This window comes from Neolamprologus multifasciatus, chromosome 9 (assembly GCF_963576455.1).
Source record: "Neolamprologus multifasciatus chromosome 9, fNeoMul1.2, whole genome shotgun sequence".
Lineage (NCBI taxonomy): Eukaryota > Metazoa > Chordata > Actinopteri > Cichliformes > Cichlidae > Neolamprologus > Neolamprologus multifasciatus.
In genome coordinates, this window is record NC_140447.1 from 16,778,694 (window position 1) to 16,794,595 (window position 15,902).

The 15,902-nt window shown below is 37.7% G+C and overlaps 1 protein-coding gene across 1 annotated transcript in view; it reads left to right on the forward strand.

Moving 5' to 3' along the window:
* stau2 (staufen double-stranded RNA binding protein 2) overlaps window positions 1-15,902 on the forward strand; it is a 117,862-nt gene that overhangs the window by 23,084 nt on the left and 78,876 nt on the right. The window contains exons 6-7 of the mRNA XM_085172090.1: window positions 1,570-1,725; window positions 7,528-7,639. Of these exons, the coding sequence (XP_085028216.1) occupies window positions 1,570-1,725; window positions 7,528-7,639 (268 nt within the window). The remainder of the gene's footprint in view (window positions 1-1,569; window positions 1,726-7,527; window positions 7,640-15,902) is intronic.

Below are 15,902 nucleotides of genomic sequence, written 5' to 3' on the forward strand. Positions count from 1 at the left end.
GTGGATGGATCCTAATATTTAATTTGGCACAGGTTTTGATGCCAGTTGCTCTTCCTCACCCAACCCACCCATTTATTCGAGCTACTGGCACTAGCACAGTAACTTTTTAAAAAATGTGTCTCCTCCCTATCTTAAACTGGGGAACTTTTGCAAGTAAGGTTAATTTTTAATGATGACACGGTGGAGCCACTGTAATTTTTGAGATTAGGATAAATCCCTGAAAAATATCTAATCCCCAAAAGAAACTGAGGCCATGATCCCCATATTGTGAACCCCAGCTCATATTGTGTATATGGTAAATTCCAGTATGTTGTTAGCATTGTGATGTTATCATTAGCTTAGTGCTCCACTGTTGGAAGCTGCTAGCATGGCAGCTCTTTGTGTTGTTGTACTGTACTACACTAGATAATAAATTAATGATAACATAAGGTCTTAGTTATTAAATTAGAGTACACACAACAGGGTATTTGTAGCTTTTATACATATCAAAAAGTGGCTCTTGAGTTAGGGTTCATTTTCCTTGATACCTTTTCATTTAATAACGTGCATGTGTGCAGTTTGTTGAGACAGAAACTGCAAAAGTTTCCATTGCACGCTGATTTTCCTGTCCAGCATCATCAAGCTTCTTGGGTTTCCCCAAATTCCCACACGCACCCAATCAGTTATTTGGACTATGACACCAAGTGGGATGTTGCTCTATAGAAATGTGAACACAGAAAAAAGGAAAGCTGTATATCTCTAAAGGCAGTTTCAGTTTTCTACAACTAGTCATTGTACAAGACAAAGATGTCACTGTATTTACTTAGTATAGATATAAAAGGTTACGAAAAAATTAAATACAGTTTGGGAACCAGACTCGAGTCAAGACCCATTTCCATAAATCTTAACTGCTGCTATCCATTTGTGTCGACCACATATGGTGTCTGTATGTCCTCATGAGTATAAGTGTATATTGGCAGAGAAGAAAGCGAACAGCGCGGCGGATATTAAAGAAAAAAAGTCTCTCTTCTCTTATTAGTTTTCCCACTATTTCTCTTTCCTTGTCCTCAGTCCAGCAGACGTTCTCAGCCCTTCTCCTACTGACCCGAGAGGGGGGTATCACACACGCAGACCTCTAAATCTGCTCAGTGACAGCTCAGTCCCACTCTGTCAGGACCCAAAGAAAGAGAGAATAATCTATGTTTGGGGCAAGAAGAAAGAAGAGAGGATATATGTCCCTGCGCTTTGGTTTTGCATGCCTGAGCTGAGATTCAATAGCACTGCATTTTTCAAGTGGTTGGCCAACAGGCTATTGTGTAGTAATTGACCCTGATGAAGTGGTGGGCCTTTAATTTGGAAATGGTGTAAACGGTGAGAATTGATAACTTGGCTCATTATGTTAGAGCCAGTTCTTTCCCTAGCATCTGTTTTTAAAGCGGATGTAAACCTTCGCTTAAGGGTAAGACGACACATTGATCGTCTAATGTCCTTTAATGTGCACTCCTGATCTGCCATATTTTGCGCTACCAGTTTTGTGATACATCTTCTCTTCTTGCTAATGTTTTTTTGTGTTTTTTTTTAAAATTCCAGGTACCATTATCCTGTTCCTAAGATCTTCTATGTGCAGCTGTCTGTAGGAAGTCATGAGTTTATTGGTGAGGGACGCACTCGCCAAGCAGCCAGACACAACGCTGCCATGAAGGCCCTGCAAGCCCTCCGCAATGAACCCATCCCTGAGCGGCCGACCACAGGTAAACACGCGGAAACACATAAAAACAGAAAGGTTACAATAACATTGCATATTGCCCAATGTTTACCTGCACTTTACTAAGTTCTACTGACTTCTGACTGAGTCTTATTGACTAACAGAACAATTTTGGACAACCAACTTGTGAATGTGATAACTTGAGAACAAGTTGATAGAGATTTTTAATTCATACCATAGATGCATCTACTGAAAGTCTCAGACAAGTTCCACTCTCAGTGACCTCGACCTCAAGGTCATAGGTCAGAGGTCATGTTTTCAGAAAATCTTCTGAATGTGATAACTCAAGAAGGGAGTCACCTAGGATTGGTAAATGGACTGGTTCTCATATAGGGCTCCTCTTCTCTGAGAATTCAGAGCGATTTATGCAACTTGCCTCATTCACCATTCATACAAGCACTTATTTTCTACACTTTTCCTATGTAAGTGCTTTCAACATTCACACACCGATGCACGCTCCGGATGCATCAGAGAACAACTTGGGGTTTGTATTTTACCCAAGAATATTTGAAAATCGATACTACTGGTGCATCGAATGGGAGGCTGATGGGTAGCACTAGCAGCTGCCAGTATTTTTAAACATTATTATAGTTTTATTTTTGCATTCAGAGCTATTTATAAGAAACTGCAATAATTTCAAAAATTGTAACTGAGTAATAATAATCTTGCATAATGCTAAACTAGGGAAAACTGGTTGGACCTCATGACCATGTGCAATTAACTTGCGGTCTTGTTACCTTTGACATGGTTGCTCCGATGGGGACGAGGTTTGCGGCCACTCACAGTCAGAGCAAGACTGTGATGAAACAGCACTAAGACAAAATCAGACTGTGTCTTAGTGCAGAAATTAGATTCTCTTCACCTGAACATTCTGTGATTGTCTTACCTGGATGACCGAGCAAGCATCAAGACAGTTGTACTGCCAGGTACACGCACAGAAAATCATGTTAACTGCTGACATCCAGAGTCCATCCAGGACCTCATAGATGTGAAACAGATTCAGAAATTCCTCTACAAATAGTGACGTAGTTCTCAGAGTTCATATTGAAATAGCTGAAAGCGACATTGAACTTTACTTTGATTTGGTTCAGAAGTAGGGTTGACTAGAGTTCAATGACTGGACAGTAGTCCTGTTGGTCTCGTCACTTTTTCTGAGAAAGTGTTTTCAATATCCAGTGTACTTTCTTTACAGTCTTTATCCTTATTCTGGGGAGTGTACACACATGGAGTTGGCTCGTACTTATATTTGGGCATGTTGAAATACACTGAAAAAGAATTGAAACTAGTGGTGTTCAGTACCATGAGTTTCCTACTAAACCGATACCAAATAAAAGCCCTGGCTGCTATTCATGATATAAATCTGATACCTGTTCTGTACAACAAGTATCACTGTCAGTATCAACGTGACGGGTATTGCTTTCACCTAGTGTGGCAGGACCTACTACAAAGGCAGTTTTGAGTACTTTAGTGGGTCTTTAAATGACTCTCTGGAGGTCTGGATGGATTTGAACATATAGATTCACAAAACCTTGCAGCTTTGAGAATCCTCAAGTTATAAATATTTCTTCTGTATCAAAGTAATCCAGTGGTAGCTGTCAGTCCATCTGATTATAGACAACTTAAGGGGAACATTTGGTTAAACTGGCAAATGTAATTTTCTGAAATGTACACAAATACAACACAAATCAACAGAATTCAGCTTTGAGAGCTTTGTACATGCTTTCCAGCACCCACGAGCACACAGTCTTGGACATCTTATGGCTGCTTTCTAATCTTTGGCAAAGCTAATAAACACTTAGATTGTTCTTCTGTTCTTTGGAGCCTCATCTGCAGCTTTCATCCTACCCACTGTTATAAACGCCTTCATTAATTAAAGGTGGAAGGATTTTTTCTTTATTTTGATTTGGTGTTGCTTAGAGGATGCTTCTAAATCATGTTTTGTAATATTTCTGCAGTTGCTAAGATGATTGTATATTCACCTTTCATCAGATTGAATCCAGATCCAACTCAGCTCTAATTACTCCAATGTATAATTTAAGCCCTGCAATCTCCATAGTTTTAGTTTGCACCTGGCACAGGGTTATTTTCTCTTCCCCTGTTCTTTTTTCTTGTGCTTTTCTTTCTGCCTACTCCCAGTGTCATTGTACCTTTCCAGAGTTTCCCTCGGGCATAGCTGTTAACTGTTGTTATCATCTCCCACCGGAAATCAAATTACCCCATATCCTCACAGCCTGGCATCGCTGATGGTTATTCAAAACGCTTTGGCTCTTCTCACTTGCCTGCCTTGCTGTCTTGTGGCGTCGGCCTCCATAAATGAGCTCTTTGTTTGCTGCTGCTTCTGAGTCTTGATTTACAAATTGAGGAACATTCTGTCTACAGTATACGTCTTTCATTCTGTCTCTGCATGAGTCTGTGTGATCCTACATGTGTAAGTGGGGCGCCCTCCGGCATTAAATGTTTCTTTTCACCACGGGCTGTCAAACCTTATTTTGAGGAAGACCGCAGGTAAATATCAATGACACTGTAATTACACTGTTTATACACCAGTAGGGCAACAAGATATATTCCCGGGAATCATAAAACACCTGCAATTTTAATGATTAAATGCTTAAATGAATGACTATATTCCCACTAGTGAGTTTAGCTTTGGAGCTAGCCTTCGTTTCTTTATACCGGGAAATTGGGAAATAGGTGCGGTGACCCTATTAGAACATGGAAACATGCAGGCCTGAACTCTCTTCTGAAAAGCTTTCTTGTCATTTCTTTAAAAGGCACAGTAAGTAATTTTTTTAGTTTCTTAATAGAAAAAACAGATACAATACTCATAAATATATGTTACCATATAAGTTACCTCTTTCACAAAAATGATGCATTCTCATAAACGTACTAGCCTCGAACCATGACAGAGACCTTTGTAGACCTTTCTCCTGACTCCCTCCATACATATTGACAGTGATGATAGGCCTGATGACTGTTCTTTTGTCCTCCACTTTATTAGTTTCCTCACATTTTTTTGTGAGATACTGCACAACATGCTGGAGTTTGGACAAGCGTTTGGTTAGAAGTTATTTGTTGGTGCAAAAAGACATGGGAACAAGAAGTGTTTTTTGTGTCAGGCTGCTTATAACAAATTGTTTCTTTGCTAAATTGTATGTTATGTGTAGATGCACATGCACTTGTTCTTCCTTTGATTTAGGTACCAAATTAATTACACCTGAATGATCCATAGGTCAGCGTTAAGCGTCTTAACAAACAAAATATTCTCTGAATAGGTCAGGTAAATTGTAAAAGCAGGTAATGTCCAAAGAAAAACTTTGAATTCGTCAAGACTGCTTTCAAAAATTACAAGAAAGCCAGGCTCCTTGAAACAAAGTTTAATGAAATAACAGCTAGGTCAAGATTTTTGCACAGTTCTGTATATGCATGTTGCTCTGAGAAAAGTTAAAAGCTCAAGGTGTAAGCTCTGTGAAACAAACAAGCTTGCCTTTAATTTTACTGAATTTCATTTTCATCCTCTGGGAGCTCCTTCTTCCTATCCTTTGATGATCCCTTTTAAAATCAGTTGACCTAAATATAAAAATGAAATGTTTTTCTTCTTTTCATTCACAATAGCTACTTCAAGGTGATTGTTAATATCTGAGAGTTCTGTATCAGTTCTTCTTATACTTCTTATATTTATATACTATTATATAAATAGATGAATTGCTGGAATCAGAGTTAGCCCTCTATTTGTCTTTGTCACTGGAAAGTTGCCAGGTCTGCTTAGTCATTCCAGTTTGCACCCAAACTTATCGAGCAGCTTGTTAATGCAGCTTTGAGATTAATTCATGCTATTAATCAAACATATCAGTGAAACAGAAACATGTGATCATGATAAATATGAATCCAAATTAGAACTGAAATGAGAGCAGTGGGAAAAAAATGAGATGAGCACAGAGTCACTTTCAAGTTTCTCTCATGTCCGTGTCTATACAGGGCATTAAGCACATTAGTTATGTATTGTATAGTACAGCAGTGCTTATTTATTAGTTAGCCATAGTTGTGGCAACTAAAAAATAAATACCAAACAAATCATTGTCACCACCTTTTATTTTTTAAACCTAACCAGCTCTCTAAGGTTCTCTTGAGGGAGTAAAACTGTGTCTTTAAAATGCTATTAATAATAATAATGGCATAAAAAAAAAGCATTAAATTGCCTTAAGTTAAATTCTGATCGGTTTTAAATGTTTTTCTTTGTGTAGAGGGGGAATAAGTAGCATCATTGTGTGCTACTTATGCCCTCTCTACATATTTAGATCACGGGATGAGTGTCCATCCTTAAGGCCATGTTATTTTTTAACAGCCTTTACTCCAATCAGCAGCAAGGTTAGCTTTGTTTTGTTTTCACATTAAATTTATTCACATTTCTGTTCTGAACTTAATTAATACTATGTAACAAAACTGTTGCTGTTTCAGCATCAAGTTTATCCTCATTCTGTTTAAAAGGTCTAAAAAAGACTTTTTACCTGCTTGCAGGTATAAACAATTTTCTAACAGTTTCCAAGTTCTTTCTCTTATCCCTGAGTTGAGTTCTTCACACTGCTATGTCTCCAGTTGCTAGTCCCCGACCCAATTGGCAAGTAGTTGCTGAAGGTTGCTGGCAATTGCTAGGCAGCAACAGCTGATTCAAAAACCTGTGACCTTGTTTTTATGTTTATGATCAATATCACACTAATTTTACTGTGTGATGATGAAATCTAAGTGTCTTAGACCAAAATAGAATATGGCGTATCTCTCAGCATAAGTTAGTCACACATGCCTCTTACCATCTGTATGTCTTTAACCCAGTGGGGTAGGTGCAGTAGGACTCCTTCCTGTGAATTTTAAGAGACCTCACAGTGTTAGTCATGTGCCATCAGGTCATGTACTGAGGCAGGAAAAGGAAAGCAGTCCAAAGGGAAAGACTGCAGTCATTCAGAGTTAATCAGACAAAATGTGAGACGGCTACATTCATCAACAGATAGCACCAAAAATCCCCTTGTTGTGTGCCTGGTGACGTGATATCTGTGTTGCAAACTAGGTTTTATCATCAGCAGAGGATACTGTGATGACAAATTGAAAGATTTCAATTCAAAACATTAACGGGAACGAATTTAAGAATTACTGTAAGTTGCTCTTATCACTATCTTTGTAATTTCAACCGTAAGTTCAACCCAGAGCCGTCATATGTTAAGTCCAGAATTGCTTCATAGGTTAATTAGTTTTTGCTTTTGTGGGAGACAGAAAATTGTTTTAATTTTTAACGGTGAAATGTCATCAAGCCTGTCTCTTAGATATAAATGTGTGATTCTCCCCGTGAGCGCTGATCCTTTGATCTTAAGCTTTTCTTGTTCTCTAGTTTGTTTTAAGGAGGACACAGTTTACGATGTTCACAAATTATAATTGATAATTTAAGCTGGAACAGTTTGTCACTATAAAAATTTCAAATTTAATAGAAAATCAATTTAAGAGGCCTTCCAGTGCAGACAGAGGACCACCAGTCGTGTCCATGTAACCAAGTTTTTAATTCCATATCAGATACGGATTGTCTCCAGAATACAAGCTTCTCGTTGTGGCAGGTTGGCCGACATCCACACTGCTGGTGTGCAGTTCAGTATTGTCCATGTTTGATGACATGTCAAACATTGAGTCACTGTTCATTGGAAATTGTGAAAATAAAAAAAATATTCGTTATCATTTTACCATTGTATCAAATGACAGACCTTTGTTAAACATTTCTCTCTTTCGAATCTTGTATTTGTTTTCCAGAGTCCAGAGGAAAAGGGGGAGACAGAGGAAGGCGCTGATGCCAGTAAATCAGAGATCAGCCTGGTCTATGAAATTGCCCTCAAGAGGAACTTGTCTGTTAATTTTGAGGTGAGAACAATGTGAGAAATACCCACAAGGATATGTTCGTGCAATGTTATTATTATTGGTACAAAGGGGAATTGCAAGTTATGATCTTCCTTGAAGTAATTACAGAAGGAATGCAGAAAGAAGATAAACTGTGCAGTGAGATGATGTGTAAATAGTCGTGATGTCCGGGGTTTGTGTAATGTCAAAATGTGGGAAGTGTTTCTAAAATTGTTTTCATCAGTAGCCGTGTGAAAAGATAACATACTGGAATTTGAAGGAGTCACGGTGGGAATCCTTCATTAATAATGCATTTTTTTATTATTATAAGGACGGACGTTTCCTTTACTTATGCGTCAGTGAGCTCTGTTATCTTAGTGAGACACATTACATATGAGAGTGTGTTTCAGTACGGTTATGGAATTGATTAAGCATGTGGGAATGGATTCAGTGGTGTGGTGTTGTGACTGGTGACTCAGCTTAGCTGGTGCTAATCAAGTACAAACCCCTAAAAGACACTTTACTTTATTAAATCACATTTCAATTTAGACTCCCATCCCTGCCCAGAAGGCAAAACGGTTACACAGCACAAGACTGCAGAGCTTTGTTCCATTATTTGAGGCTTTATTTGTACAAACTTACTGTTAAATTTAACTATGATGACAAAATCACACCATTCAAAAATCTGCCTCTTAACTCGTTTGTTTTGTTTACGCTTAACTAACTTTCGGTTCCTGAGTCAAGCTCATTGTACTGACTTTACATTGTATCTGATCGTTAATAGACTCATTTAATAAGGCTTTAAAACCAGGCTTATTTATGAATGAACTTTACTTACTAGCATCATCTGCTAAACCAAGCTTCAATATGTTATCAGAATTCTGCCTTTTGCCATTAAAATGGGGATTACATGTATTTCTCAAAACCTGAGCAAAGGCACTTGGTAATTCTGTGCATTTGGCTCACTTTTGGTTTTACAGTTAAGGATGTGTAATCATTGTATTCAGGGATTTTTGTTTTTGGGAAGTACATTGCCTGTCATGTCTAATGCCACCTCAGGATGGGCTTTCTTGGCATACAATAGTTTCTGTTTCTTAATCACGGCTGCTTCTGGGAAAAGCTTTTTGCATTAGCTGGTAAAACCCGACATCCAAAACTTAAAACATTGTGTTTCCCTGACATGGTCCACTGGATAAGACCAGGATTAAGTTCCTCACTAGCTTTGCCTGACAAGATTCCTTTGGATTCTACAGGGAATCCTACCACATCTTTTCTGACCATTAGAGTCACAACACAACTTTTTTTTTAATCCATGAAATCTAGTGTGTCCTTGTATGACCGCTGGTTCAGTGCTCCTTGGCTTTCACCATATCTCAGCTGACTCGTCCAATATTCTCTCCCTCATCGCTCCCCACTTCTTCTTCTGCACTCAGCAAGGTGCCAAAAACAAGAGAGGCTCAGTTTACAATGTGTGCCCCCTCCCTTCCTCCACAGAGTTCCTCCCTTCCACCTCTCTTACATCAGTCCCAAAAATTACAGAGGGCAGTTCTTCACAGACACTAGGGGGATGTGAAGATGGGCTGAGAGGAAATGAACTGTAAGGAGAGGAAGGGAGGTAAAATCTTCTCACTGTGTTTACTTTGCTTGTTAATAAGAGTTTACACAACAGTGGAAAAATTATCTGCAAAGCTATCCAATCCTCCCTTTTTCCTTCCACCTTTCAACTTCTTTGTTAACAAAATGTATTTACTCACTAGGGCAAGCCTATTCAAATGGCGGCCCGCGGGCCAAATGCGGCCCAGAAGCAACCTGCGAGTGGCCCTGCCTGTGGTCCTGGCAGAAACACAGAGAAAACGCAAAAATTTATTCATTAATTAATTTAAAAAAATAATAATAAAAAAATAAAAATTCCTACAGCGTAGTGTAGACTGTGAATGCAACACTCCTAGTAGCCTAGCAATATTTAACCCACAATGCACCATGATGTAAACATATTAAACAATCATCGTAATATATGATGCGACAACAGCATGTCTTTCTCACTCCAAAAGCGCAAAATTGACAATGAAAACTGTCGGTTTAACCCTGCCTGGACTGACAAATACTTATTCATTTTACCGAGTTTAATAATCTTACAACCGGAGTTGTACTACCATGATGAGGGTCCTGTACAGCCCAAGAGAAAGCTGCAGCAGCTTCCCTTCGTGTTTACTTCTTGGCGAAGAAGAAAAGGCCTTTCACAGATTCTGAAACAGTGAAATACTGCATGCTGGCCGTGGTGGATGTGGTGAAAAGTGATGAAAAAATTAAAGTAAGTGTGACATCTGCTATTAAAAATGTACCCCTGTAGGACAGTTCAAATATTCGTAGAGTAGAGGTTCTGGCGTCAGACGAGTTTGAAATGCTGTTAGATGACCTGAAGAAAACTGATGTAATGTCTATAGCAGGAGATCACAAACAGAACTGATAATGCACAGTTGTGCGTATATGTCCATTTTTTGGATGGGAAATTGCTCGGCTTACTACCGTTAGAGGGACACACAGCTGGCGAAATAATGTTTGAGAAGATTTCAGCTCTTTTTGAGGAAAATGGTCTGGATATAAGGTATCCAGTATAGATATATATATATATATATATATATATATATATATATATATATATATATGTATACTTGTGACGGATGGGGCTCCATCCATGGCAGGAAAAGTGAGTGGTCAGCGAAATATTTATTTTAATTTGAAAGGGAATTATCAAAATGTTTTTTTGTTATTATTATTATTATTTCAAATGTGCAAAAAATAGTTTAGTTATAGCTCCCTTTTTTTTAAATGGACCTTTTGGTGTGCATTTGTGAGAGGTCACCAGATTTACTGAGGAAAAGGAATAAAAAATTACTTGTTTTTCAATACAGTTGTGTGGATTTGAAATTGATCATGATCTGCTGCTTACTGGCTTCAAAAAAAATATCTGGCCCAGATAAATTCCTCGGTTTGAAAATCTGGCCCAACTAACTTCGTAGTTGAATAGCCATGCACTAGGGTATGGAATGGCTACCCTGTGAGTCCTACCTTGCGTTGAACCAGAGGAATTACACTTACCTTCCTGGAACTGCTATTAATAATTTCATCCAGCTAAATCTGGATTGACATGATTCATTATCTGTTATGTCTTTGTCACTGGCAGCAGTCTTTTTGCTTTCATTTTCAGTCCCTCCAAACCGGAGGCTGAGAGCAGCAGTTTTTAAAAGAAGAACATAGCCACATTCCTCCGAGCGGTCTCTCCTCTGCTCACTGTCAGTCTGGAGACAGACTGTTCATTACTGCTGTCTGATGAGCAGTAAATCAGTAAATATTCTCCATGTGCTTTCTCTCACAACGCTTATTCTCTTTCACCATCTCCCTACATTTCTTTCAACAGTTCATTTTCTTTGACTATTTCACAAGTTACGAGTTGTGTGCGCTTTTTGACAGCAGCGTTTAGCTTGGTTTGTTTGGTCTACCCTCTACTGTAAAAGGATATAATTATTTAAATCAGAGGGATCAGGTTCATTTTTTTTTCTGCGCTACATCAAGCAAATGTTGAAGTGTCAGATGGCAACAAACAATAATCAACAAATTATTTATTTTTAAATAAATAAATAAATAATAAATAATTGGCAAAGCATGTGATTACATATAACAAGGCATTTGAATCAAGCGGCAACCTCTAGGGATTAAAAATTAATGCAAAAATACAAAACTTTTCAGTCCCTCCAGTGTCCTCCTGATAGCTACACCCCACCCCTCCCATCACAGACTCCCATTTGACTTTGGTAATTCAACGTTGAACGTCTTTGTTTTATTTTCAGCCATGAAAATAGAACTTAGACAAATGGCCACACACATTTAAAAAAGAAGAAAGAAATACTTTAAAAAAGGGAAATCAAAGAAATAAGTAAATGAAGGGAAAAAAGAAACATCCGTCCATCCATTTTCTTAACTGCTTATCCAGTTGCTGGAGCTGCCATTTGGCGATGAATGGAAAGAGACTGAAAAGAAACCCGGATACAGTTAATCGAGTTGCTAATCACTTTACAATAGAGTTACCTTTTATTTTGTGTCACTTACATGTGAGAATTAAATTACCCTGAAGCACTTAAACCCAATTTTCCTTATAAAAGACAATCATATCTCACTAGTTTACATTTTTCAGTAACACACTGATGAAGTCTCACTAAGTAAAAGGATAAACTACTAATGAAATTGTGAATGTAACCCAATTATTTAAGAATTACACAATAAGATATCACGCTCATACTTTGTTTGAGAAACAAATATAGAGAGCACTTTTTGATGGATCTCCCCTCATTAAGAAGTAATTTGTTAAACTGCCGCTAAATTAAACGATTGTTCCACTGACAAGTTGACTTGAACCAGCAATTTTCTTCAGAGTAGTCACTGGTGGCAAGACTGTTAGCGTTTGATCTGTTAAGATTAACGGCAGTCTTTCTGGACGTGGAACTCCATAAACCAACATACTAGATAATAATTAAAGATAAAACTAAAGAAAAATTACAAGCACAGAGATTGAAATCTATCCTCTCCCTCTCCTTGCATAACATACATTTCTCTTTCCCTCATAGCTTTCATTTCTCTTGAGCAGATTCACTTTAATCCCCACTCTTAGATGCAGTATGTTCTCGCTCTGCCAGTATGCTGTGGTTGGAGATCAAGTGTGAATTACTGAATTACTTGTTTTTATGGATTTCATTTTGCACACTCAGTCCATTAAATTCCAACTAAGTTGACAAAGTTTAGCTTTATGTTTTTCCTCTTTACTGAATCTTCTTTGATGCACACCCTCGTCTAACACACATAGATGCGTCCCACATAAAACAGTAATGGTCATCTCTCATGTGAATGCCTTTCACAGAAACCATGTTTTCACATCAGCTCATCCCTGCCCTTACTGGGGCATGAAATTACCCGTGAGTCACTGTTAGCGAGTGTCTGCTTTCCCATCCCTCTGCAGCGATGAGGGTCGTTGCCACCCTGAGAGTCAGTTGGCTCATTTAATCCCCCCGTCAGGCAATATCAAACAGATGTCAGCATCAAAGAGGAACCAATCTATAAATCACGGCTTGTGTGTTGGATCGGAGGCTCCTTTTCCAAGGAGGACACAAGAGAAGAGGGTCCGAGCCAAGAACCACCCATCTTACAAGAATCAGCTTCCCTCAGGGCTTGTCCATCCACCACTCATCACAAAAGAGCCTTTCTTCCCTTTACCAGTCCCTACTATTGTCCTACCCTGCTCCCATAGCCTCCTCTTCTAGAGTACCTGAGTTCTCGCATGCTCAAATCCTCAGACTGCTCAGGGTATTAATGTCTCCACGCGAAGCTGGCGACATGATTGAATAAGAACAAATAAAGAGACAAGAATAGATGGGATTTTAAAAAAAAAATTCAACATTGAATTACCAAAGGTTTCCTGTATACAATCTGATCCTTGTCATTAGGTGGCAGACGGGTGTGTTTGTCTATTTGTTTGCATGTATGTGTGTCTGACTGTGCGTGTAAATGAATGGAAGTGCTGAAATCCCATCGGTGTGGCGCAGATCCCGTGTCGTCTGCCAGGAGACTGACTGCAGCTTGTCTGCCGCCATCATGTGCCAAGAGTAGGTGACATTGAATGCGTAGATATATACGCATTGTCTCATACTTTTTGTTGACTTGCCATATGTCCATGTAGGCCACATTTGATCTCGTTCTTCCCATTGGTGACTTTATGTTTTCAATTTAAACAGCACAGATGAATTATAAGCAAGTGGAACACTTCTGGAGGGCTTATGCTCCGGTATTTGTGCGAGTCTGTCACTCTGAAAAGCCTGCTATGGTAAAAAACAAAACAAAACACAAAAACACCTTCCTGAATGACAAAGAGGATGAATGTAGTTACAGAACATTGACTTTTCTCTGTTAATTAATGTAACTGCTGTACACATTCAAAACAACAAAATAGTAGATTTTGAGGGAACTCTCGCTTTGACTTTCTCACCAAGAGTTAGATGTAAAGATCAATGCCCCTGCAAGATGTGTAAATGCTAAATGGACTAGTTCTCTCTACTTTTTCTACTGCTCTACCTCCTGAACTACAGTCATCCCTAAAGAAGAGTGAAACATTTAACTTGGCTCTGTCCAATAGTGACAAATTCTGCCTGCCAAAAACAGCTCATTGATTAATTGATGTCATACCTAATTTAATCAGTATGAAAACCAAATATTGTCTCTTTCTTTTAAGTTTTCTGTTTATGGAGATTATGTGCCAGAACAATTTCTTGACTGAGTCTCTGCTTATTTACTAAATTTTAAAAACTTGATGTTCTGCGTGATTAACAAGGAGACACAGAAGGTTTGAGTGACAATAGAACTGAGAAGAGCTGAAGAGGTTTCCTGTCTTGCACATCTGATTATTTGTTACAACAGCATCAAAGACTTGTCTTTTACATATAGGTCCTTAGGTATTTGTAAAAATATAGAACCTTTGTCATTTTATTCATGTATTCCATCATAGTTGATATTAAATAAAATAATACGTGATTGAAATGTTGACTTCCAGCTTTAATTTAAGGGCTAAGCAAAAGTTCTTCATTACTATTTATGAAATATGGCCATTTTTGTGCATTTTCCTCTATTTTCAGATGCTAAAGGTAAATTGACAGTCACTTTTGAGCCCTGTTCCTTTGTTTAATCATGTCATACTAACCAGATAAAAAGTCATTATTGAACTTGCATTTGGTAACTGTTAAAGATAAACCTTCAATAGTAAAACTCTACGAGTGACAAGTCCGCAATCTGGTACTTCTGAAAAACAAGGAAAGCACTGACCATCTTGGCAACACCCAAAGATCTGAAAGACTGCAGAAGATAACTTAAGGAGATGATTGCAGAATATTTTCAGTGTTTATAAAAACCCCTTGATAGCATCTAGCCAAGTTAAGAACACTGTTGAGGAGGTAGGCTTATCATTGTCAAAGTGGATAAGTAAATAAATGGATAATGGCCTAAGAGTTTCTCAGGGCAAAGAAATAGGATATTCTTGAATTGGCCGAGTCAGCCACCGGATGTCAACCCAAGATTTATATTTAATTTCAAATCCAAATCCAGTTTATTTGAGTGATATGTTTTTATTGATTAGCATTCAAATATCTCAGTGAAGACAGAACAAAGATCTACCACAAAGCAAGAAAGCATGAGACAAGGCTAATCAAAAGGTATTGGCTGAAGCATTTGCTTATTACGCCAACCCTTTTAACAAAAGATCTTTTAGCATGCAACTCCTGTACACAGGGCTCGAAGCAAATAATAAAACAAAGCAAAAACAAAACAAACAAACAAACAAGAAAAAAACAAAAAAACAAAAAACTTTCCACCTTAGATAAGTAACTACATCAAAGCAAAAGAATCAAGAGGTTTTTTTTGTTTTTTTTTTGCTCTTTTCATTCTTGATATATATATTTTTCTAATACTCTATTTTTAAACATATTTTTTAAACAAGGAAAATGAACTACACCTTTTTAAATCACTGTCATGACTATTCCACAGGTTAACTCCTCTAACAGAAACACATCTCTGCTTTATATTTGTCCTTATCTTGTTTTTTTTAAAGAAATCTGTTCCCCTTAAGTCATATTGACTCTCTCTGACTTTGAACAGCCTCTGAGTACTGGGGCAAAGCAAGTTATTTGTGCTTTTATACATTATCTGTGCCATTTTATATTCAACTAAATCATAAAATTTCAGGGTATTCAGATTAATAAACAAAATGTTAGTTGGTTCTATATAGTTTGATTGGTTTATAATTCTTATAGCTCTTTTTTGCAACTTGAAAATAGGAAGAGTGTTCGTTTTATATGCATTACCCCATATCTCCAGACAGTAAGTCATATATGGAAGCAACAGAGTACAATAGAGTGTGTATAATGATTTTTTGTTCAGGACATGCTTTGTTTTATAGAGAATAGCAATGGTTTTTTGACATTTTTGTTTTCACATGGTTTATATGAGACTTCCAACTCAGCTTATCATCAATTATCACTCCAAGAAATTTATTTTCGTACACTCTTTCAATTTCAATTCCATTAACCCTGATTTTAGATACATTTTTCATTTGTCTAGTGCCAAAAATAATCAATTTTGTTTTCTTTATATTTAATGATAACTTATTTACATCAAACCAGTTTTTTAATATATTTAACTCCTTTTCCGCTGTAGTCAGAAGCTGTTCTAGGTTTTTACCTGAGCAATACAG